This window comes from Acomys minous, assembly GCF_964271855.1.
Source record: "Acomys minous genome assembly, chromosome: 2".
Taxonomy (NCBI): Eukaryota; Metazoa; Chordata; class Mammalia; order Rodentia; family Muridae; genus Acomys; species Acomys minous.
Genome location: NC_140484.1, coordinates 1,167,257 through 1,190,060, shown reverse-complemented (window position 1 = coordinate 1,190,060; position 22,804 = coordinate 1,167,257). Strand labels below are relative to the sequence as shown.

At 42.9% G+C, this 22,804-nt stretch overlaps 1 protein-coding gene across 3 annotated transcripts in view; it reads right to left on the bottom strand.

The window, feature by feature from the left end:
• Positions 1 to 22,804, bottom strand: part of RAB11FIP2 (RAB11 family interacting protein 2) — a 35,225-nt gene that overhangs the window by 7,977 nt on the left and 4,444 nt on the right. For all 3 annotated transcript variants that reach the window (XM_084754430.1, XM_084754432.1, XM_084754431.1), the window contains exons 2-4: positions 21,383 to 21,825; positions 19,943 to 20,411; positions 1,712 to 1,757 (exon numbers count right to left, since the gene is read on the bottom strand). In XM_084754430.1, the coding sequence (XP_084610556.1) occupies positions 1,712 to 1,757; positions 19,943 to 20,411; positions 21,383 to 21,825 (958 nt within the window). The remainder of the gene's footprint in view (positions 1 to 1,711; positions 1,758 to 19,942; positions 20,412 to 21,382; positions 21,826 to 22,804) is intronic.

Sequence of the window (22,804 nt, the reverse complement as noted above, 5' to 3'; positions counted from 1 at the left end):
CGTTCTCAGATCATCTCATTACTGTATAATGAGGAGCTCTGCTCTGGGAACATCATCTCAGCTACGTTCACATCTTTTGTCCTCCTCTCTTCATCTCCCTTTCAGTTCTTAATTAGGCCTTAAAGAGCTCACACTGCCCTTTCAACTGGCTACTGCTCCTGCCTAAACACCGCGCCTCCATAGACAGGTGTTGGCACCAGCATAGCCGACATACAAACCTAATTACACAATACTTCGTCTAGGAGGAGAGAAAATAACTTGGTGGATGGCTATTACTGGAGAACTTCATGTAAATTACTTCAAACATCTTATAATCTTCAACATAAAAATTGTTCAAATACTTCTCCTGGAAACTCAACTGTAAGGATGCTTTCCTTTCTTAATTGTATCTTGCAGTACATTAGCAACACCTAGTAATCCTTTAACTGTCATTTAGAATAGTTAGATTCTAGAGAAAAATAATCACACATCAAGGATTCTTTTATCACCTTTAAATCCTTGAACTAAAACAATTTTCACTTTTTATTTCTTTAAAGATTTCTGAGGATGTTTTAACAGCAATAAATTATAAGATTTGGAAAAGTACATCTACAAGCACACAGAAATTGTAATTAAGGGTTACCTAATAAACAATAGCTACATATTAAATCAATTTTTGATGTTGCATTTTGCTTGAGATGAAGTAACAGCCTGGTAGAATTCATATCACTATCTGATCAAAGGCTGACTTCATATAGTCTGACATTGCTTCGAGACTGCCATATTATAAGAACAAGTATTTATGAAACATCAAAACTTAAATATCATTTACATAAAACAGCAAAAGCCTTATCTAAAATCTTGCGCATCCACAGTGCCTTCTACCATTCTTTAGACAGACCACTGCACTTAAAAAGGTTTATAAAATAGACTGTAACCCCAACTTGACTTCTTTTAGACAAACCATATACTAGAAATTGTGATGTGCAATTGCTAGAGAAAATTTAAATACATATGGATCACACATATTAAGGGCAGATGGTTGAAGCAGCAGCCACTGGCCTCTTTCTGTTACTCAGGGAAAATGTAGTTTTCTCCCAAGAGTCTCTGCCTGTATTTTTATAAAGTGATTTATTCTCCAGGTCAACATGTTTAGAAGCCTCAGAAGGAACTGAACTGTATACAATCCTGACCACCAGGCAACACTGAAACAAAGTTAAGCTATCTCAACAGCCCCTGCAAACTGCCCACATCCATTTAACTGACTGCTGCCAATCTTGGGACAGACCTGGGTCTGGTCTGACACAGAAGATAAGTACCCTGAGGTATCTCGGGTCTCTCACCATGCTGCCTTCCCGCTGTACACTGGCAAGCAGCTCTGCTCTTCAGTCAGTCCCTGTCCCAATAACAAATGTCAGTCTACTTTCACAACTATGTTGACTCAGACACACAGCTTTCACATTAAGGTCACAAGCTATAAACAAACATGTATATCCTAGATAGACATCAGTTATAACTCTATCAGCTTGAGCTATCTCTGAGCACGAACAAAAGCGACATTCACTTGTGATGTAGAGGCAAAGTCTCTACGTTCTTCTTTCTCCCCCAAACACCACACTGACCATGACATTTCTGCCACTGAGACATTCGGGGACACAGAGGTGTACAGGGAATATATTAGACAGAAGCCAGGCGTGCTCTCTGGTGATCTCGCTACCCCTTGGAAACTTACCGGGATTTTCCTGAGGTCTTCACTGCTTGTTGGATTCATATGAAAACTAAGTAATAAAGCATAAAATAAAGATTAAATGTGGCACAGTCAATATGGTAAGAAACAGAAAAACAGAAACATTTTAAGCCACACTGCAACATACATGTCTGTTAAATTTCTAGCTTAAATAAGTGAGATTCAACTCAAGACTTAGAAAGCAAAACAGTATTTACTCAGCATCCTTACAGCAGCTGCGAGTTTAAAGCCTGAAAGAAAACCCTCTGCTTATCGGAATCAGGAATGCATAGGTTCTAAATATTTTTAAGCATACTGACTTTACCAACAAGATATTTCATAAAAGTAGTTCTTATAATATACCCTTCATCTTATAAATACATGATGTAACCCTTTTGATCTATCACTATGGAAAGCTGAGACAATCTAGGTTTGGAAAAGCTTTAGAACAACAGAGATCAAGTACCTTTGTTTAAAATGTGGAGCATATTGGAAAAGTTAACTTTCAAACCTTACCCTGTTGATGAGAATGAGTCCACAGTAGCAGAAACAATTTCTGTCATCAATATGATTTCTAAGTAGCTAGCTTTCAAAATTTAGCCAGAAACAGACCAAAACAAAAAGAGATTTTGTCCATTTGGAGACATCACAGCAGAATGCCACAGCCACTTTCTCCTTTGAAATATGTCCATTAGGAAGGAGTCTACACCCCAGAGAAGCTCAACTTCAAAGGCATCTGATGAGTAAATGTTTCATCAGTACTCTTCCACTTTAAATTGTCCCCAGTATTTAAGGCACTTGTCCTCAGAACAGACACAAAGCATATTAATGTCCGGGGAGCCCTTTTATTCCACATACACACATTAAAAAGAAGACTTAACTATAAGACATATTTTCCATTATCTGCTTCCATAAAAAAAAAAACAGACTCTTCTGAAGATTTAAGGATTCCACTTTTAAAGTCTTGACTGTGATAGTGTGAACACTAGAACTCTTGTCTGAAACACATCCCTAATTACGGGCATATGTCCTGTCCCACACTGCCCACTCTAAAAGCCATGGAACATATAGGACCACATCAAGAGTGTCCTCGGTAGCCAGGGTACATTTGTTATGACTCTGGTTTTCACAGCCAGATTACAAGAACTGGCTGCGGACCTTTCCCAGGAAGAGAGCCCATGGAAGCACTTTACCACTGCTGCAGGGCTGCGTGACTACGCAGACAAGCATGAAATGCATGCTGAGTACCTGCAGCACACCACTGACAGGCTTCTGTGGCTGCCTCATCTCCCCATCCCTGTACGTCACCATCTGCACGGTGTTCTGCAAGGTCCTGTGCTAGTGTCATATAACCAGACATGCCTGAAACCCCTGACAAGAAATGAAATCCTAAGAACAAAGTCCCAAAGGCTATCATTAGAGCTCCCCTGTACCTACAGTGTTGTTCAGTATTGGAGCGGTTGCTCATGAGCTCTGCGTTCTCCAGTTCTCAATCCAAGCAAGTGGAATGACTGGGCCAGTGAGACTAGTGTCCTCTTGCCCCGTTAACTCACGGCAGGTTTTCTGATAACCAACACGCTGCACTACACCCACCTCCACTGGTGCACAGTCCCATGAGTCCCATGTGTAGCATGATTTACACTCAGGGGTGTCACAACACCAAAGTGTTCAACAGCAGAGAAGGGGTTGAGGAAGTAATGGTATCTTGATTCCTTCACTTTAAAGCCATGATGGCAAAAGTGTCTCCCAAACAAGACTGGCATGGGTAGAGAACACAAATGGAGTATTGTGGAAAGCAAAGAGCAGAAAGACCAAGTCCCATGCATGATCTCACTATCATTTGAGGTACTTCACCTGGACCTTAAACTCTTTTCAAAATTCACTGTTATTTTTAAGACAGTTAAGAGGGTCATGTGGTACCGCACTCTATTTTCCACATCACTGACCTGTTCCAAGTCCTCCCACTGCTGGCTGGTGGAATGTGGCTCCGAGGTCTGTCCTACCTGGGGCACCAGCCTTATGCTTATTTCCTGTCGACAGATCTTTGTGAGTGCAGACTGTAATGCTGAAAGCCCAACACAGGCATTTTGGATTAACTGACCAACTTCATTTCATTATGGATGAAATCATGGATGGAGGCTTAGGGCATCCCAAGACTCTTACAGCAAGTGTGAGAAAGTCATGCTCCCTCACAGAATTCACTGAAGAAGGCCTGTTTCATGGGGAGAGCAGGGTCTGGAGAAGCTGGCTGTGTAAAGGAGGCTCTGTGGACACGGGGAGAGCAGTGAGTACCAGGCAGTGGTGTCGCTACAGGACTTTGGAGCACAAACTAAGATGCCCCCAAAGGGCTCTAAGGCCAAACTTGAGCACTTTAGACCACAGCCACGGGGCAACAGGCATGTTCTCCAACAGTGTTGGTCTCCTCTCAGTAAGATATGCACACTCTACAACTGGGGGTCTGACCTACTCTGTTCATCCCCAAGAACAGAGCGTCATGACTGTGTCCGTTCAATTGTCTATCTCAGGTAAAAATCACTGAGCTGAGACACAACAGGAGCATGGGTATTATGTTATCAGGAAGATATCTAAGGAATACATTTATGTCAGAGATGTTTATCAAAATCACAAAGCCCTATGTAGTGTCGGGTAATTTTTGCTCAGAAAGCTAAAATGAGAATCTGAGAAGGTAGTGACAATTCCTAGGCCTCCCTCCACTGCAGGGCTGGGGAGGGCGGGGCATTCAGGGTGAGCCCCACCCCTAGGCCCCCCTCCACTGCAGGGCTGGGGAGGCCAAGGCATTCAGGGTGAGCCCCACCCCTAGGCCTCCCTCCACTGCAGGGCTGGGGAGGGCGGGGCATTCAGGGTGAGCCCCAGCCCTAGGCCCCCCTCCACTGCAGGGCTAGGGAGGCCAAGGCATTCAGGGTGAGCCCCACCCCTAGGCCCCCCTCCACTGCAGGGCTGGGGAGGGCGGGGCACTCAGGGTGAGCCCCACCCCTTCTCTCTGAACCTGAGCAGGCTTGAGCTCGCCTGTGAGCCTGGGCCACAAGTTCCTACCAGGCGCCACGTGCTAAGTGAGGCTTCCACACTGGTATTGTCTGAAATCCAAAGGCTGAAATCCATTGTGGTCGGCTTTGTACACACACTGACGTATCAAACACATGACCAAGTCAGCCACTCATAGCTGCCTTTCTAAAAATCTGTCCTTACACGGGGGAAAAGTTAACTGAACTGGGTTGAATTAGTGTGGTGCAAAATAAAATGTCTCTATTTATTGAAGTGTGGCACCAATTTGTGCTATCTCTTTCTTTGGACTGGTGTCCTCATGTCAGACAAGATATTGAATAATACAGCTTGACTGCTCAACTCAGCTGCTGACAAGTTAGGGGATGGCGTTTTCACTCAGGTAGAAAATAACCCTGGATATGCTCACAGTGAAGAGGGCATCTGTGTAACTGAACTCCAGAATTTTAAGTTTAATCTTAGAAAAAGACCTGAGGAAGTTTGAAGAAGCCACAAGATCCTAAAATAATTTTTAAGCAAATAGAAAGTATTTTAACTCATATACTTAAAAACATTTTAAATGGATAAAATGTCTTAATCTTAACATAATCAAGTTTTCAGGTAAAAAGATAAGTATATTTTTATTTGCAAATTCACTTAAAAATTCTCAAAACTTTTCAGTCCCACCCCATTTTGCTCAGCAGTCTTTCCAGCCTGATGGCCTACCACTCAGTGCCCAAGTACAAGCCCCCTATCTGTTCAAAATTTCATATTTTTAACTTTTAAAGTATTAACATTAGAAGAACATTAAAAGAAATGAGGAAAATACTATTTTGTACAGCAAATTGTGACTCAACGGCCACTTTCTCTGCATCTCACCTCCGTCCAGAGCTTCCCATGCCTCTTTGCTGGAAGCCATTTAAAGAAATTCTATCTCATTAACCTTCCCAGCCTTAGCCCTGCCACAGCTCTACGCACGGCGGGAGCATAAAGTGTGGATGCTGAAGTCTTGCTACTCAGTGCTTCATAATGATTTGTGAGAGCCAGGATGGTTAACTGAATAGAGCCAAGGTAAATCAATACAAGCTCCACCAACAAGACAGCAAGTCCCAGGGAGCAGAGAAAACCCTTTCCTAAATAACAAACATTACTTATGCTCATATCTGAGAAAACACCATTAGATTGGTTTCAGTTCCTTTGAAGACGGAAAGAAATATTCCAACATTTATAGCTATGTCCTGGATGGTTTTTGTCAACTTGATACAAGCTAAAGTCTTGAGAATCTCAAGTGAGAAAATGCCCCCTTGTCAGACTGGCCTGTAGGCAAGCCTGGAAGGCATCTCCTTGATTAAGGATTGTCTTGGGAGGACCCACCCACTCTAAGTGGTGCTGACCATTGGACGTCTAGAGTGTACAAGAAAGCAGGCTGAGAAGTCAGTCCGCAGTGTCTTTCCATGGCTTCTCTATCGGTTCTTGCCTCCAGGTTCCTGTTGTGAGTTCCTGCCCAGCCTTCCCTCCATGAAGGACTGTAAGCTGTAAACAAAATAAATGAACCCTTTCCTCCTCAAGTTGTTTGGTTATGGTCTCCATCACAGCAACAGAAAAGCAAACTAAGACAAACTGACAATAAGAATTGAAATAAGTTTCAAATTAATGGGCTCCAATTAAATTAACTCAACTGGTTTATAAGCATACAACCTGCCACCACTTTAGTTATTTGACCATAGTACAAATTAATTGAAGAGCCCTCTGGCAAACCCTAAAAACAGTTACTCCCAAGTGTCTTATTTCATGTTCCAAAGACATTGCACACTATGGAATTCTAAAAAGTTGTTAATCATCCTATTCCTAAACCTCAGAATTTTTACTTTAAGTAGCCAAAGAGATTTCTTCAGTAAACACAATTCATTTATAATTATGCGTGCCACACAGGCAAAATAAAGTCGAGAAGACAAGATGGAACTCAGTGTTTTTCTTTCTTTCTTTTTGTGGAAAAAGCATGTAACAGGACTTAGTCACATCAATGACGGGCAGCAGCAGGCAGCACATGCTCTCCCCTGGGACTGGGCACACTAACCCTGAGTGACAAAACAGAACTCATGTATAAGTGCCTGTGGGGAGTAACATCAACTTGCTTATTAATATTCTCATGGGTATCTTTTAGGAGACCTCAGAGGCAAGACAATTAAAAACTGTGGTCAGTGACACCAAAGGCCACAGATGGTAAATGTAGACTTGTAGGTTTTCAATCATGAATCCTAGAGCTGCTGGAGACAGACCTAGAGCACAAGGACTTCCCAAAGAAAGGCATGCTTAGAGAACTTAATAGTCAATCAAGTTTATTAACTACTTTCTCCTAAAGAAAAGTAATAGGAGCTTTTTTAGAAACAGTACAACAATTCACTGATTTCCACATATAAGCCCTATGGATGCCAAATCCCATGCCTTTAAAGTTAAGCGTCTCAGACATGTCTCTCTTAAGTATCCTCAATACACGGGAAGAATAAACCCAGCAACACGCATACAACTTCCCTGACATGTCAAGATGAACTTGAAAACTCAGGCATTTCACTCCATAATTCTATCATGCCTCTCTTGACTTAAGAAGGCTGTCACCAGGGAAACTGCATTGCTTATCTCTGTACTCTGAGAAGACCTCGCCTATCACTGTTAGTGCCACATACGCACTGTGGGCAGTGGCTGAGGGGCAGAAGGTAGTCACTGGACCAGTGCATGGTCTCTATCTGCCTCTGAGATCAAGTGTCTCACACTTCAGATCTGGGTGAGGGGATGCACTGGTGCTCCTGTGGGCTTCTAAGGCAGGGGCCCTTCTCAGTTAGCATCCTTTATCCTTTGTATGGCAGCTGGGAGGACGCTCTGCTCGGAGTGCCTCTGTCTACCTGGTTAGCACACTTGCTAGGGGTTCCGTAGACTCCATGTAGTGAGACCATAGCCAGAGCAACCACTTCCAGGTCATGTGTCCATCACTGCACTTTGTGTACCATGTTATGCTGCCCCCACCAGGTCACCCTATTTGACAGTGAAAGGCTAATGCACAAGGTCCAACAGCTTTTCTCCAAAGATGTAAAACCAAACCTAGAGGGCTGGAGTTGGCTCAGTGATTAAGAGCACTGTCTGCTCTTCCAAAGGTCCTGGGTTCAATTCCCAGCAACCATATGGCATTTCACAACTGTCTGTAACTCCAAGATCTGACACCCTCACATCAATGCACATAAAGTAAAAGTAAATAAAAATATTTAAAAAACCAAACCTAAACCATAATTCTGAACTTGTAGCTGTCCTATATTCCCTTCAAAATATTCTACTTTCATAGTACACTGTGAAATCCTTCACTGAAAAATCAAATATAACCCTGAATCAAAACAAATCATGTTCAGTTTTATTTTTATTTTTCATACCTTTAGACAATTCATTTCTTTGAAGATGAAAAATGACATGAAAACCCATGTTTGTATGTCTCGATAAACAAAATGTATGACTTGCTGGACACCTTTTTCCTATACCGAGCTCCCTAACAAAGTGTTCTCGAAGGCTAATGCTGAGCTGCTGCAGGGCACCTATTAACCGGGTCCCTGGAAGCCTACAGGAGCAGACATACACCCTCAGGAACCTACCAGGCAGAGAAGGACAGAATGGAATATAGCTCCCTTATTAACTCTAGCTAAAATATAAATAGAACTGCTCAGTTTTAAATAAACTAATACTTTAACAGTATGAAATCACTCAAAGCGCCTTCTCCCCATTTAGCTGATGTTGGTCCTGGGCTTTTTTAGGTTGGGAGACTTTTGATGACTGCTTCTATTTCCATAGGGGCTCTAGACTGTTTAAACTGTTTACCTGATCTTGATTCAACTTTGACAAGCTGGAGACCCTGAGTCAGGCTCCTGGGAGACTATGAGGGGAACTCTGGCAAAGACTTCTAGTAGCAGAGGCCATAGTGTCTAAAGAGGACACCCTCTAACTAGACAAGACTCCTAGTAAAGGGAGGGAAACACCAACCCACCCACAAAAACTTCAACCCAAAATTTACCCTTGTCTACAAGACGTGCAGAGACAAAGATAGAGCAGACAGAGCAGACACTAGGCGAGTGTCCAACCACTGCCTGGCCCAACCCATGACCCAGCTCATAGGAGAGAGCCAGCCCTGACACTATTAACAATACTGTGCTATGCTTGCAGACAGAAGCCAGCAGAGCTGTCTTCTGAGGGGCTCCACTCAGCAGCAGTTCGAAACAGATGGGGAGACTCACAGCTAAGCATTAGGTGATGCATAGGGAGCCTAGTGGAAAAGTGGAGCTAAAAGGACCTGGAAGTGACAGGAGCTCCATAAGAGGACCAGCAGAGCCAGCTTAGCCAGGGCCTAGAGGGGCTGAGACTGAAGCACCAGCCAAGGACCTAGGCGCCCTACACGGAAGTAGACAATGGGCGGCTCAGACTTCATGTGGAGCCTCTAGTAAGGGGAGCAGGCACTGTCTCTGACATGGACTCTGATGACAGCTTTTGATAGCTCCCTGGCAGGATGGCCTCGCCAGGCCACAGGGGAGGAGGACACGCTCAGTCCTGATGTGACCTGAGGAGCTGGGGTGGATGGGAAGGGGGGGCTCCCTTTTTCTGGGGAATGGGGGAGGGGAGAGAGGGAAGAGGGTGGGGCTGGGAGGAGAGGAAGGATGGGGCTGTGACCAGGATTTAAAGTGAATAAAAATAAAAATAAAATAAAGAGCATTTTGCCCCACGTGTTTTACTTGTTTTGTTAGTTTTGAGACAGGGTCTCATTCGGCAGCACAACCTGGCCTTGAACTCTTGAGTATGGGAAAACAGGCGTGTACTACCACACATGGCTCTCGAGCCACTTTCTATATGATCTTTTTAACGTTTGCTAAAATGAAGATGTCTATGAACTCATTTCCCAGCTTTCAAAGTCCATGTTCAGTGGTCAAGATCAAGGCCAGAGACACTTGCCTTGAGGAAATCTTTGCCCAGCTTTCAGTACACTGAATTGCTCCTTTCTCTACCTTTCCATAGCAAGTTTTCTATAGGGCACACTCCATTCTGTTGGTAACAAGCCATTTCTTTCACATCCCTCCCCACTGCTGGGGAGCTAGGCCCTTGGCACTGTGTAAGTCCTACCTCAAGCCTCCACTCCTGATCTTAGTGAAGCTTTATACATGCTTGAGATGCCGTACCAAAAAATCCAGTGATACCAACTTGAAGACCAAGCATGTTCAAGCAATAGCCATCTAAATGGTATTAGTTCCTTCATCAGAACAATTTCCAAGTGTAAAACAAATACATAAAACACATTAAAATATCATTCAACATATAGTAAACACCTCACTATTTATTAATAATTATATAATAACATCATATCAAGATACAGTAGGTTCAAGGATGCCTATGTCAAATGTTCAGATCCTAAAGTTTCGAGAAATGGATTAAATGAATATAGTAGCAGTTTTTAATTTCTTTTATATGTCACCATTGGATATTTATACAATCTAGCTACAGTAGTTACTACCACAAATACACAATACATAAATACATTGCCTGTATATCAAAGGGTAAAGTTTTACCATCAGTAAAGTGAAAGCAGCTGAAAACGCCCTAGGTACAAAAACCAGAGGCCTGGAAAGGAGGTGTACACAAAAGGAAATGAGGGCTATAGGCATAAGAAGCAAGGTTATTCCCACAGTGACAGACTCACAGACTCACAGGAGTTTAAGGGCTCCTTAAGGATTTAGCTGGGCGCAGTGGCATTCACCTGTAATCCCAGCACTCGGGAGGCAGAGGCAGGTGGATCTTGGTGAGTTTGAGGTCAGCCTGGTCTACAAAAGGAGTCCAGGGCAGCCAGGGCAACAGAGAGAAACCCTATCTCAAAGAAAGAGGGGGAGGGGGCGGTGCATGATTTGTAAAAGCCAGAACTACATTTCTATGTGTATAGTTATTATAACAATAAGATGAAAACATTGTAAATGCACTAAAATTTAAATTTAGTGAAATTTGCATTCTTATCCTCAAAGAAGCCAAAGATTATTCAAGTGTTGGAAAATAAACTTGCAAGAACTGTTAATGTTTTCATACTAGCTTGCTAATTTTAATTCAAAACATATAGTCCCTATTTTTGAAATAAAAACCTTAAACAGACAAGGAACCATCACCTCATGGTAAACAAAAACTAAAACCTCAAACCTCTCCATCAAGACTTGCACCCTATATCTGATTCAGAAGCCACAGACCTAACACTGTTCTACAAAACAAAACAGTTTTGAAAAGCTGCATCTTCTCAAAGCTAAGACACAGGCTGCCTGGGGGGACAGTTCAGGTGGTAAAACACTTGCCATGCAAGCATGAGGTCCTAAGTTCTGATCTCTAGCACACCCATGAAAAATCAACACAGTCCTAGTATGTGTACCTGTAACCCCAACACTAGGGAGGCAGAGATGGATCCCTGGAGCTTGATGGACAGCCAGTCTAGCCAAATTCACCAACTGAACCAAGCCCTAGGTCCAGTGAGAGACCCTGTCTCAAAAAGTAAGGTGAAGAGGCATTGAGGAAAACACGCAGTGTTGGTCTTTGGCACGCGCGTGCACATACACATACACACACGCACGCACGCACCCACATGCACGCATTAGACTGGCTCCTTTTCTCCTTTTTCCAATCCTCTGGCACCATCTCACATAAAGGCTGAAGAACGCACCCACAGAAGTATTCCTTGAGAAGCATGCCCCTCTCTCCACCCTTACCACCAAAGCACCCCAATGCTCACAGCCTCAGTCACTCACTGCTCCCCCACAGTACTTCATGTTAGCTCTGGGCTAAGACACAAGTTGCATTATATCACAGCATACCTTAAAATGCTCCGGAAGCCTAAGCACATTCACCTTATGCACGGAGACAGCACAAGCCACACAGCAGCAGAAGCAGGAGGCTGTGAGCTCACATCTCACCCACTAGCACAGAGCAGAGAAAGTGGGGTGGGACTATAGGGAGAGGCATTAAGCTTTCCAAGCCTGCCCCCACCACTGTGTTATATACTTTCTCCAATAAGGCCTCGCCACACAAGACTAAGTGTTCAAGTATCTTAGCCAATGGGATACATTCAGAAACACCTTGATGGCCTGTAGGAGCCATCCTGAGACAGGTCGTGCAGAGTTAGAAACTCATTAGATTTTAACCTTTGCAGGTACGTTTGAATTTTTGACATTGTCATCTACCAAAGTCATGCTTAAGAACCACATGGTCAGTTAAAAACAGCTCAAGAGCTGTTGCCTCTATGGTTTTGTGTCAGGCTACACTCACTACTGTCCTCAGCCTAATGTAGCCTGTGGCCACTGGTTGGACACACCTACCAGAATGCAACACATTTGTAAGAAAATACTTGCCTGGGAGTTTTCTGAATCAAAACTAGAGATGGCAATGTCAAAGTTACACAGGAAATAAGCAGATCAAGTTTTTACAACTGAGAACATCAGTCAAATGTGAAGGCAGAGGATAGCTGAATGAGGGAGCCAGGCTAGAACGTCCCTCATGTCGCCTCCCTGTGACCAAAAGCCTGACCATTCTAAAATCAACAGAGGAGCAAGAGAATCTAGAATACACCATTTTAGACAAGACAAGAAAAACATACTCAACCAATGTGTTCAAAACAAGTGAGGAACACACAATCTCTGCCCTTCTAGAGGATTTCCTCTCACTGTGCAGTGTAGTACCCATCATTAGCAAAGATCATCTGCCTACGTCTAGCAGACTCTTCTGCTTCTTGGTTTTATGAAGAAATAATTCTCTCAAATATTATCTTAAACCCAAAAGCTCATGTATTGATTATAAGAATCAGTATGCGAGATCACTGGGATGCAACCTTAATTCTTCCCTGTTGAAAAGCTCCAAAGGTCTCACAGGCTCTGTCTTGCATTTGGTCATATCTTAGCGACCTGCTCTCTCTAACTATTGGACTCACCACGTGTTAGCCTGTGTCCAGTGCCTAAGAGCTCGTTAATTACCTAAACTATATCTCCATAGGTCTTGTTAATTACCCGTCTCCTGTCTCAGAGGACCTTGTTAATAACTTGTACAGTCTCTCTAAAGAGGTCCTAACAACACATTAAAATTAAAGATGCTTTTCTTTTAGCACCTGTCAAGTGCTGTAAATTGAGAAATTTTCACATCAGTTTATTAGCCTACAGTAGTTTTGTGGCATGTTTTCTTCCTTTTCTCTCACACATAATCTCTCTGTATCTTAATCTCCCATTTAAAAAAAAAAGTAAAAAGTTAGCAAAGTTTGTCTTTTTGTTACACAGCTTTTTTTTTTGGTTCTGTTTTCAATTTTTAAGACCATAAATATCAATTTGCATTAGAGATTTAGCAAAAGGATGGCATGGTTGGTATCTGCAAATTAACCCAATGGGAGATGTGCCAATTAATGAGACCCATTATAATGAGTATTAAGATGACAAAGGGTAGAAAAGTTTCCAGTCATCTCTGGGGAGCCACACACAAGTTCTAGTCAGTGCTGTGGGAACTAATCACGCCCATACCTCTCACTCCCAGTCACTGGGACACAGAAAACCCTGCAAACCCAGGGCCACTAACGGATTAAGAGCTCTTTAAAAAAAAAAAACCACTCAAAGTTTACATTCTCAGTCTCAGTCTCATCCAAGAAGCTGCAGGTTTTCAGCTACATAAACGATGTAAGGACTACAAGGACTAAGGTAAGCCACCATCAGCTATACACCAACAAGCAGTAAATATTGCTACCAAAAATAAACCTTATGCATTGTAAGGTTTACAATGCAAAAGGCTGCTTTAAACACACACACACACACACACACACACACACACACACACACACACACACACACACATCCATAGAAGACACTATAAAGGAAGATGTAACAACTAGGAATAAGATCTTTTCTTTAGGATCATTTGTTTATTTTTTCAAATAAAAACTGTAACCTTACACATTATAAGTAACTAGTTTTTTGTAGTTCCTAAGAATAATGTGACCCAATTACAAACAGGAAGTGACCTCAAAAGGAAAAGGTGTATGGCCAGTGAAGCTGCAAAATATCAGTGATAAACAGGACCAGAAAGGCTGGGAAAACTCTTGATGACCAAAGTCAAGTGAAATATCTGCTCTCATAAAATAAAAGATCCAGAAATCAAAGAAAAGCCCACTGCCCAGTAGCTATGCAGCCCTGAGCAGGGTTCCCTGATGGTGGAGCTGCGGCAAAGCAGAGAGGAAGGGAAGGAGGAAGCAGGTGTCTGTGCCAGTCACAGACAGACCCACCCACATCTCCAGAATGACCACAAAATGCCTTGCGTTGTTTCTTTGCTCACTGACTTTATCAGTTCTTCACGTGAAGCAGGTTTTTATCACTAATGTTTGCCATCCTGGTGCCGTAAGTTCAAGGTCAGCCTGGCCTGCAGTAAGATCAAGGCCACCAGTGAGACCCGCTCTCAAAACAAAGAGTGAAAAGAGGGCTGTGATACAGCTCAGTGGTCGGACGCCTGCCTAGGAGGTGAGGTACAAAAGGTTTTTTGTTTGCTTGTTTTTCCTCTTTTAGACAAGACAGGCAGTAACTTTCTCCATGTAATTACCCCACCACTAGGTGGAGGTGTGGCATGTCTCAGCCCTCCTCAGGGACACACTTTGTGGAGTGTGCACATCACCTCTTCAATTGACTAAGCTTTTCAAGTCACTCATCACAACCGAGGCCAGGTTTCATCTGTACCCTGACAAGCAACTCACCCCATTTATCACAAATACCAGTCACAGGCTAGCCTTGTCACCAACATCCACTGCAGCTCGGTGCTTCTTACCTACTTCAAGCCAGGAATCTCCTCTAGTCTGTGGACTGCCTTAGCCGGCTGCCTTCCCTGCGGAGGTTATCTGCTTAACTCCTGAGAATGTATGACAGAAGGGATACAATTTAGATCTGCAAGTTTTAAGCCTAACTGGCCATCAGTGAGGAGTTTTGAAAACACTGATTTTCCTTCAAAGCACGCTGATGAAAAGGTCCATACTTCATCTGAAGGGAGGTCCAACGAGACAGAACAGGAGCCAATGCTGGTTAGCACTGGCTCAGGTTAGAAAAGGCAAAGGTCCGGGGGAGTTCAGCAAGACTGGCGTAGAGCTCAAGAGATCATCCTAAGAGCCAGACACAAGCATCTGACGGCAATTCCAGCTTCTCTATCAGAGTAAACCCAAAGAAGCCCTGTGCCACTGCTGCTGCCTGAGGCCAGGGAAGGAAGATGTCCTATGGCTTGCAGGACCCTTGGGAAGCACCCAGAGAAGCCCTCTAAGGAAATAAGCTTCCCACGATGTGTAGGAGGCTCAGCAAAGAGAAAAGCTGGGTAGTAAGAAGAGGCTAAATTATAATAAACCTTAACATGTGCAAAGTGTTTAGAGTTGCTGTTTGGACCCACACTTCTTTAGCATTTCTGACCTGAGCTTTCTTAAAACAAGGCATTTACCCCACAGCTCACTTATGAAATAAAAAGTGTGTGGGACCACCTTAGCCATGTAATTCTGGGAGTATCCGTTTTTCAAAGTCCAACTGGTTGCTTCGGGTCTCTTGGCCTTCTGGGATCCAGGCTGCTCTCCACTCAGCTGGCATGGAGGTGGACAAAGGCCAGGAATAAAGTCTCGTGTGGCAGTGCAGGCCTGTAACCAACAGTGAGAGGCTGAGGCTGGGCCTGAGGCTGAGGCAAGAGGACCTTGAGTTGAGGCCATGGAGAGAGCACAGAGGAAAAAGGCCGAGAATAAAGTGGCTTTGTAGGTCCTAAGTTTCTGAAAGGTGTTCAACTCATTCATGCCAAAGCCAAACATCCACACAAAGATGAGAACATTATAATCCAACAAAATGTCATCTGCAGAAACAGTCAACAAGCCGGGGTGGCCCCTAGGCCTCACTGGCAGATCCCTAGTCTCAGCATGGAGGAGGTGGCAATCAGGTCAGGCAGGGGACTGCAGAAAAGGAGGCCATGTGCCGTGCAGTTCTCAGACCACCTCTGCCCATGCTCTCTCTACCTCAGAAAACACAGCACTGGTGCTACGGCAGTGCTCAGGTGCAATCTCAATGCTTCACCACTGAAGAAAGAGGAGCTCAAGTCCAGCCTACCTTGTTAACACACAGTGAGACTGTCTGTAAAACAACGCTGATTAGGTGTTTAGATCATTTATAGTCTATTTTTAAAGAGCAACTGTTCTAAATAACCCTTTTAGAATTCCTAACCCTGAAGGCATAGCTGTGGCTTTAGCAAATGATATTTTGTTGGTACAGAAAAGCACTGCTTTACAATTAAGGAGAAGATGTAACAACACAAGTTAGTATTTGAGCTTGTTGATAATAGGCATCAATACTTCCCTGCTATTTTCGTCAATAAGAGGCAAGAGGAACAATTCAATCTGACATCTTCCTATAAATGACATGATTTGCAACTACACTTTCATGCTCATGAGCAAAGGGAGACTGGCAGATCCACGTGCTGGATGCAGCTGGAATCTCAGAAGAAACGGAACTGGTATCTTTCACTTTGCACAATGTTGTACACGGAACCGACTCATGTCCCTCTAGGCATACAGCTAAACCCAATTTTCTAATGGTTTGCAGTAAAAACGGGACCTGATTGAACTCTGGCCAAAGGGACATATGCAGGCTTACGGCTCCAGTCCTGGCACCATGTGACAACATACTGTGATGGACGGTCCCCACCTCTCTCCGTATGAAGGGAAATAACAACGGTGGCATTATAAGAATGAAGAAGCCTGGCTCCAGAGAGCTGTGAGACACCCCGTGGAGCACCTACTTACTCACTCCCCTCTCTAAGAACGCCCTGTACAAAGCCATTGCGATCTGGAGTGACTGCAGTTGATAACCTAGCCTACCAACCGTACAGACACTAGAAATGTTTGCTTATGTCATAAATCCTAAATATTAGTGTAAAACTTAGCTCTTTAAATCAGTACTGGGGACTTAACCCAGGACCTTGCACACAACAGACAAGTACTGTTACCAATGAACTACATCTTTGCTTACTTATTTAAATTTTCAATTATGAAACAGGATCTCATTAAGTTGCCCAGGCTGCCACAACCTCCTGAGTGCCAGGCTAACAGGTGTATGTTGACACACCTGTTTGCTCTCTTAGATTTTACACAGCATTTATGTAAAATTGTACATATCAACCTTCTTGGTTGCGTTTTCAATCTATTAGGAAGGTCTCCACCGTTCACACTGGGCTGGAAGTGGAAGACGGGCAGAATAAAAGGAACATTTCTGGAGCCTGTTTTGCTGCCATGTGTATGTTCAAACTTTCTAATGTGGACTGCCAAGCACACTGGAGACTAAGGCAGAAAAGACAATGAAATTCAGGTCCTGCCCTGCAAGTACTTGTGACAGTGGGAAGAAAGGTGAGTGAGCTATTCGGGCACAGCGTGTGCTCCTCCAGAAGATCAGACTGTACCAGACAGCACTGGGCTCGGGAAACCACCATTTCTCTTTAGCAGAGTGGAAAGGCATCAGGGAAACAGCAAGTCACCAGGAAGACCCCTGAGAAAGCGGACATGAGGGAGGAGGCATGCACGCTGCCGCAGACTCACCACGTCCTCATCAGTTTCCCACAAGGCTATAGGAGCAACTCCAAGATGAAAGTGAAGTGCATTTTGTGGTTTCCAATGAGGCTTTTCCTCAGGCAGATGTTACATACACAAAAACTAAAAACTTTAACTTCTAAAGTCATGTTCTCAGTGACTGAAGGTGTCACCATTTAGTCACTTAGAGCACACTGACGCAGTCTGCAAGCTTCTGCAATTGGAGGAACGCCTGTGTGCTCTGATTTAAATTGACTCAGTACTCCCCAACATATGTCACAGAGTTAAGGAACCTCTAAGTGGTTTTACTTAATATAGTGGAAAAATAACTCACAGTACATGATCTGTAGCTTCAAAGTCCCTGGTCTGGATGCTACCTGACCCAGCTGAGGATGACCCAAGGAGAGAACACCCACGCTAAAGCTGCTGGCTGACACCAGGGAGCACAGCCTTTCTATTCAGCTCTTACAGCCCACTGTTTCGTACGTTAACTGCAAGTGTTCTAATTTACCAGGAAGATGACTTGTGACACAGACACTTCCCAGAATGCTCCCTCCATCTGTCTCCATACCTGGAGCCTCATAAACACACACACAAAAGTCTTAAACTAAAAAAAAAAATCTATTCATATATGCTTGTAATCACAGAATGTGTAATACTGCCCTGATTTTGGCAAAGGTAGTGTTAATGTTACAGAGGAACAAAGCGAAGCTGAAGCCTACTGGAGGCCATCTTTCTGTTAACGCCTACAGCAGCCCAAGACATTAAAGACTTGAGGGTACTTACTTTTTCATAATTTTAAAATATTATTTTTCAACCAGTCCCATTTTCTTGCTTTTCACTGACTCTAAAATCAGCTTGTTTGTTCAATTTCTATGTTATCTTGTAAAGCTGTTTTCAATATTCTCCTGCAGATAATAAAAATGTTCAGAAAGGGATGGGCGCATGCCCATTTATGCCTGTATGTAAAATGTGATGAAATAGACACCACATGAAGAAGGGTCAGCATGTCAAAGCAGCACATCAACAACTGTGAACTCAATGAATTGCTGATGATAACACAAATAAAATGTTTCTCTGAAGTATGCTCTATAAATAAAACTGAATGAAAGTTTTCCCTGAAAATCACAGCAAATCCCCATCTAAATAATAAAAGAAAACAAAAATTGAGTGCTTCCTTCTGGAAATTTTAGGCATTTTTTAACATAGTAAAATTACACACATGCACACACACACACACACACACACACACACACACACACACACACATAGACACACACACACATGGGTAGGCCTTGTATATATGAGAGAGAAGCACAAGACCAAGGCCTACCCACGGGCTGTTGATGGTCCATCTTTTGTTTATAGTGGGACAGAACACAAAGCACTGATTTTAAGGAGAGCAGCACACAGCAGCACACCCAGCAAGAGAGAGGTCACCCTTACCCAGATCTTCTGGGACCCAACGTGCTTCAGAATTTGGTTTGGGGGGATTTTAGAGTATCTGCATCAATTTTACAAGCAAAAACCCAAAATCTGATGTGCTCCCAAGCTGAAACTCAGAGTTCCATCCATGATGAAAGCATTAATACTGATACCGTATTTCTACATAAAAGTGGGTCAGGCTTCAAATCAAGAGGCTCAGCCCAAGCAGGGCCATCTACTGTTTCCCTGTTTGGTGCCTCGCTTTGTACCATGTGCTTAGTGTGTTATTCACTCTAAGTCCTACAAGCTAACTACTATCTTCTTTGCCACACAGATGCAGATGCTGAGGTCTACAGAGGTCCCAGTACTGCACAGCCAGGATTCCCACCCAGGTCTATAGATTACACATTACAACTGGAGGAGAAGCTTCTGCCTCTGCTGCGTTCTTCCACAATTCCTTACGCTTCACAGCCATCTTTGCTCGAGGCTCCTTTCACAGGTCCTCCATCACTCACATATGCAGAAGTCCTGACTTACAGATGTCATAGAGTCAGCAGTGGTACATACAGAGGACCCAGGACGTCAAACGCGAGTTCTTCATCAGCTAATAATGTGTATGGCTACTTCTCAGCGCAGGGCTCTGGTTAGTGTACTCACGATACCCCCAAAGGTCACTGGGCTCTGGAGAGCATTCATGAAAAAAAATCTACTTCTGCTCGGCCTTTTAGCAAGGATAGTTAGCATCTATTATGACAACCTTAATACTTCAGCCAGCATCTGCTCAAGAACAGCATGTTGCCTGCTATTGGTTCACTAATGCTCTCCAGACAGCCCAGGATTTAATCCCTCAGAAGTACCTAGAAACACATTTCTGGCTTGAATTCATACCCATGGTTTATTCACTCTCACCAGGTCTCATCAAAAACCATGCTGTTTTCTCCAAGAGCTCTGGAGGCTTTCTGGCTCTTGTAGGTAGAGCAAACTAGGGTAGAGATGAAGAAGCCACTGTCTTTTCAAGGTAAAACATTCAATTCCAAGGACAAATATAAGCAGCAACATTTAAGTCTAGATGAATTGTTAAAGGAAAAGTAAAGGTAAAAAATAAAAATAACACAAGATATTCATGTATCTAAAAGGAACATATATTACTGTCCAGTACAAGGTTTCCCAATAGCACTCCTCCTTGGTGACCTTACCTTGAAGATGATATTAGAGTCGAAGCCCTGAATTTTGCTGTAAACGGATTGGTTGACTCATAATCAAAATAGTCCTGCCGATTTTCACCAAAAGCACTAGGTGACTTCAAGTCCCGCGGGCTGTCAGGGGCCCCGCTGTTGAGCCTGTCAGACCTTCTGATGTCTTTCTTCCCCGTCACTCTTTCAAAGAGGCTCACTTTCTCTCTTTTCTCTCTCTTATTTTCTTTCCTTACATCAATTGGTTTTGAAAATAGACTTGTGCTGCTGTCCCATGACTCACTGCTTTCTTCAAATGGGTTCTTCTTTCTTGGCAGTGTTGCGAATTTTTGGGGTAATGAAGCAGTCACATTTGTAAATGGGTCACTCTGCCTTCCGAAAGAGTGCTCACCTTCATCCACAATGCTGCCAGGATGGCTCAATTTAGAAGTATCAAAGCTTAGTGTTCTTCTGTGTGGAGACTTGAGACTTCCTACAAACATTTTTTTTTCCATTAGTAAGTGGCAGGTAACATATGCTATTACACTATCTGACACATTTTGCTGCTTCAGAGTGAGAGCAATTAAAGATATTAACCCTCAAAATAATCAAAAGAATCTTAAAATTAGGTAGGGGATATTATGAAGTAGATGGGCTAATAATACTGTATTGTTAGACAATCACTATCTTACTTAGGTCAGAAATCATCACATGAGAAAAGTATAAAGTTAATCCAAAGGACCTGATCTCATAATCATGCCAACAAGTCTTAAACTTTTCCATCATTGGAATCCAATTTAATTTTCTCTGATAATAGACATTTTTCTAGGAATACTTGGATGGAACAGAAAAATGAGCTGCAGGTTTTTGGGGGATTTTTTTGTTTTGTTTTGTTTGGTGTGTGTGTGCGTGTGTATGTGTGCGCACGTGCGTATGTGCGTGTGTTTTTGTGGAGGCCATATTTGAGGAGGTCATTTCTCAGGAACTAACTGCCCATCTTGTTATTTGAGACAGGATCCCTGACTGGTGTGGAATTTGCCAAGTAGTCTTGGCTGGCCGGCCAGGAAGTCCCAGGGATCCACCTGTCACGACCTCCTCAGCATGGATTATAAACCTGCACCAACTCCTATCCTGCTTTTTGAAGGTGGGTTTGGGGTATCAAACTCAGTCCTCAAGCTTTCAAGGCAAGCACTTTGCCAAACGAACCCTGTTGCAACCTTTTGAAACTGAGAGATGACAGCAAAGAGGAGGCCAGCCCATGAAAGAAGACTAGGACTCATTGCAGCATCACCTATAATAGAAATATAATAAAGCAAGCTTGCTCCAGTATCAGAGTTTGGTAGGTACTCAAGCCATATTTAGTAAATGACTGGTTTTAGAAAACATGACTTTTTATTTTCTAACTTTAGAAGTTACACTACATGAAATAAGAGGGAAGATAAAAGGAAACGAGGTACCACTTACCAATTTCTGGAACAACTCCAAAGGAATCTACCTGGCGACTTAGAAGATGTGTTGGACCTACAGTGCTGGACTTCAGTTTTTCAGAAGATAAGTGGGATCCAGTTAAATCGGACATTGAGTGGGCAGAAGAGAGTCGCTGAGGACCCAAAAGAAAAGGCTTTTTTGGTTTGGATTTCATCTGCATTTCACCACTTGAAAACTCAGTGTTGGCATCAGGTACGTGAGTGCTTGGGACGATTGCAGAAGATGTGTCAGAAAATGTCCCGTCATTTCTTCTCCCTTTCATCTTATCTTTTAATTTTGCAAAAGGCGATCTTGTTTTATCCTTCATTGACAAGTCAAACATACTTGCTGTCATATTGTTTCTCATAAATTGAATATTGACCTTTATCTCACCCCTGTTTTTTATTCTTTTTCCTTGCTTGGATTCTAATCTAAACCACCTTAAAGAGAAGAAAAACAGTTGGTTGTAACATATGACGATGGCAGCAAACTTTGTAAAACGCAGGCAGCAGCTTTCAGGTAAAGTGGCCACACATCTACACACTGAAGAGAAGCAGCCAACCACAGGTTTCTAGTTTTACTCATCGTTTAGACAAATCAAGCAAACAAACTGGTCTCGTCTCCGTTAGAGTCACACACAGCACAACGAATCTTTGGAGAGTATGTAAAGGGTTTTTTTTTTTTTTATAAACTTTCGCCTCATAATTCAAAAATCATGATAAAAATTCTTATCAACAATAGATAATTATGTTTCCATATGGGACAAGTGTTACTAATGGCCTAAGGATATGCTTAACATTCAAAGAGATTGAGCCAGAAACTTTGAAAATAATTCAACACTTCCAATTATTTCTGAGTACCATAAAATGACAAATAATGGTGACATTTAAATAAAATACTTAGGTCCTATCCCAAAATATGATTGGCATTAGTTAAAGATTTTTATTAATAATGGTGATAGTACATAGCTTGCTAATCACTTAAACTCTCCAGTACCATTACTTACATATTCACATAAAATGAATCTAAGTCTTTTCTTGAATAAAACATGCAAAATGTAAGAAGTGATAAACAATAGATCTTGTGAGGTTTCCAAAGAACAAAACACTCAAATGATTCCTGCCAGAAAGCTTTTGACTCTGAAGTAAAAAGGGCTTGACAAAGCCAGAGCCCAGCTTTTAGGCACTTCATGAATCATGCTGCCAATTTTTAAGTCGTGTACATAAGCAGCAGGGCTTGTTTTGGTTTTATTTACCATATTTTTATCCACAAGTAAGTCTCCAGTTGTTGGTGTCACTAGTGTCACTCCCCAATGCCTCCCATCACTTGGCGATAGAGTCTATGCCCCGTTAGGAGCACAGTGAGTTTCCTTCGCTACAGAGCAACTCCGACCTGACTTTACATCACTGCTTCTCTTGC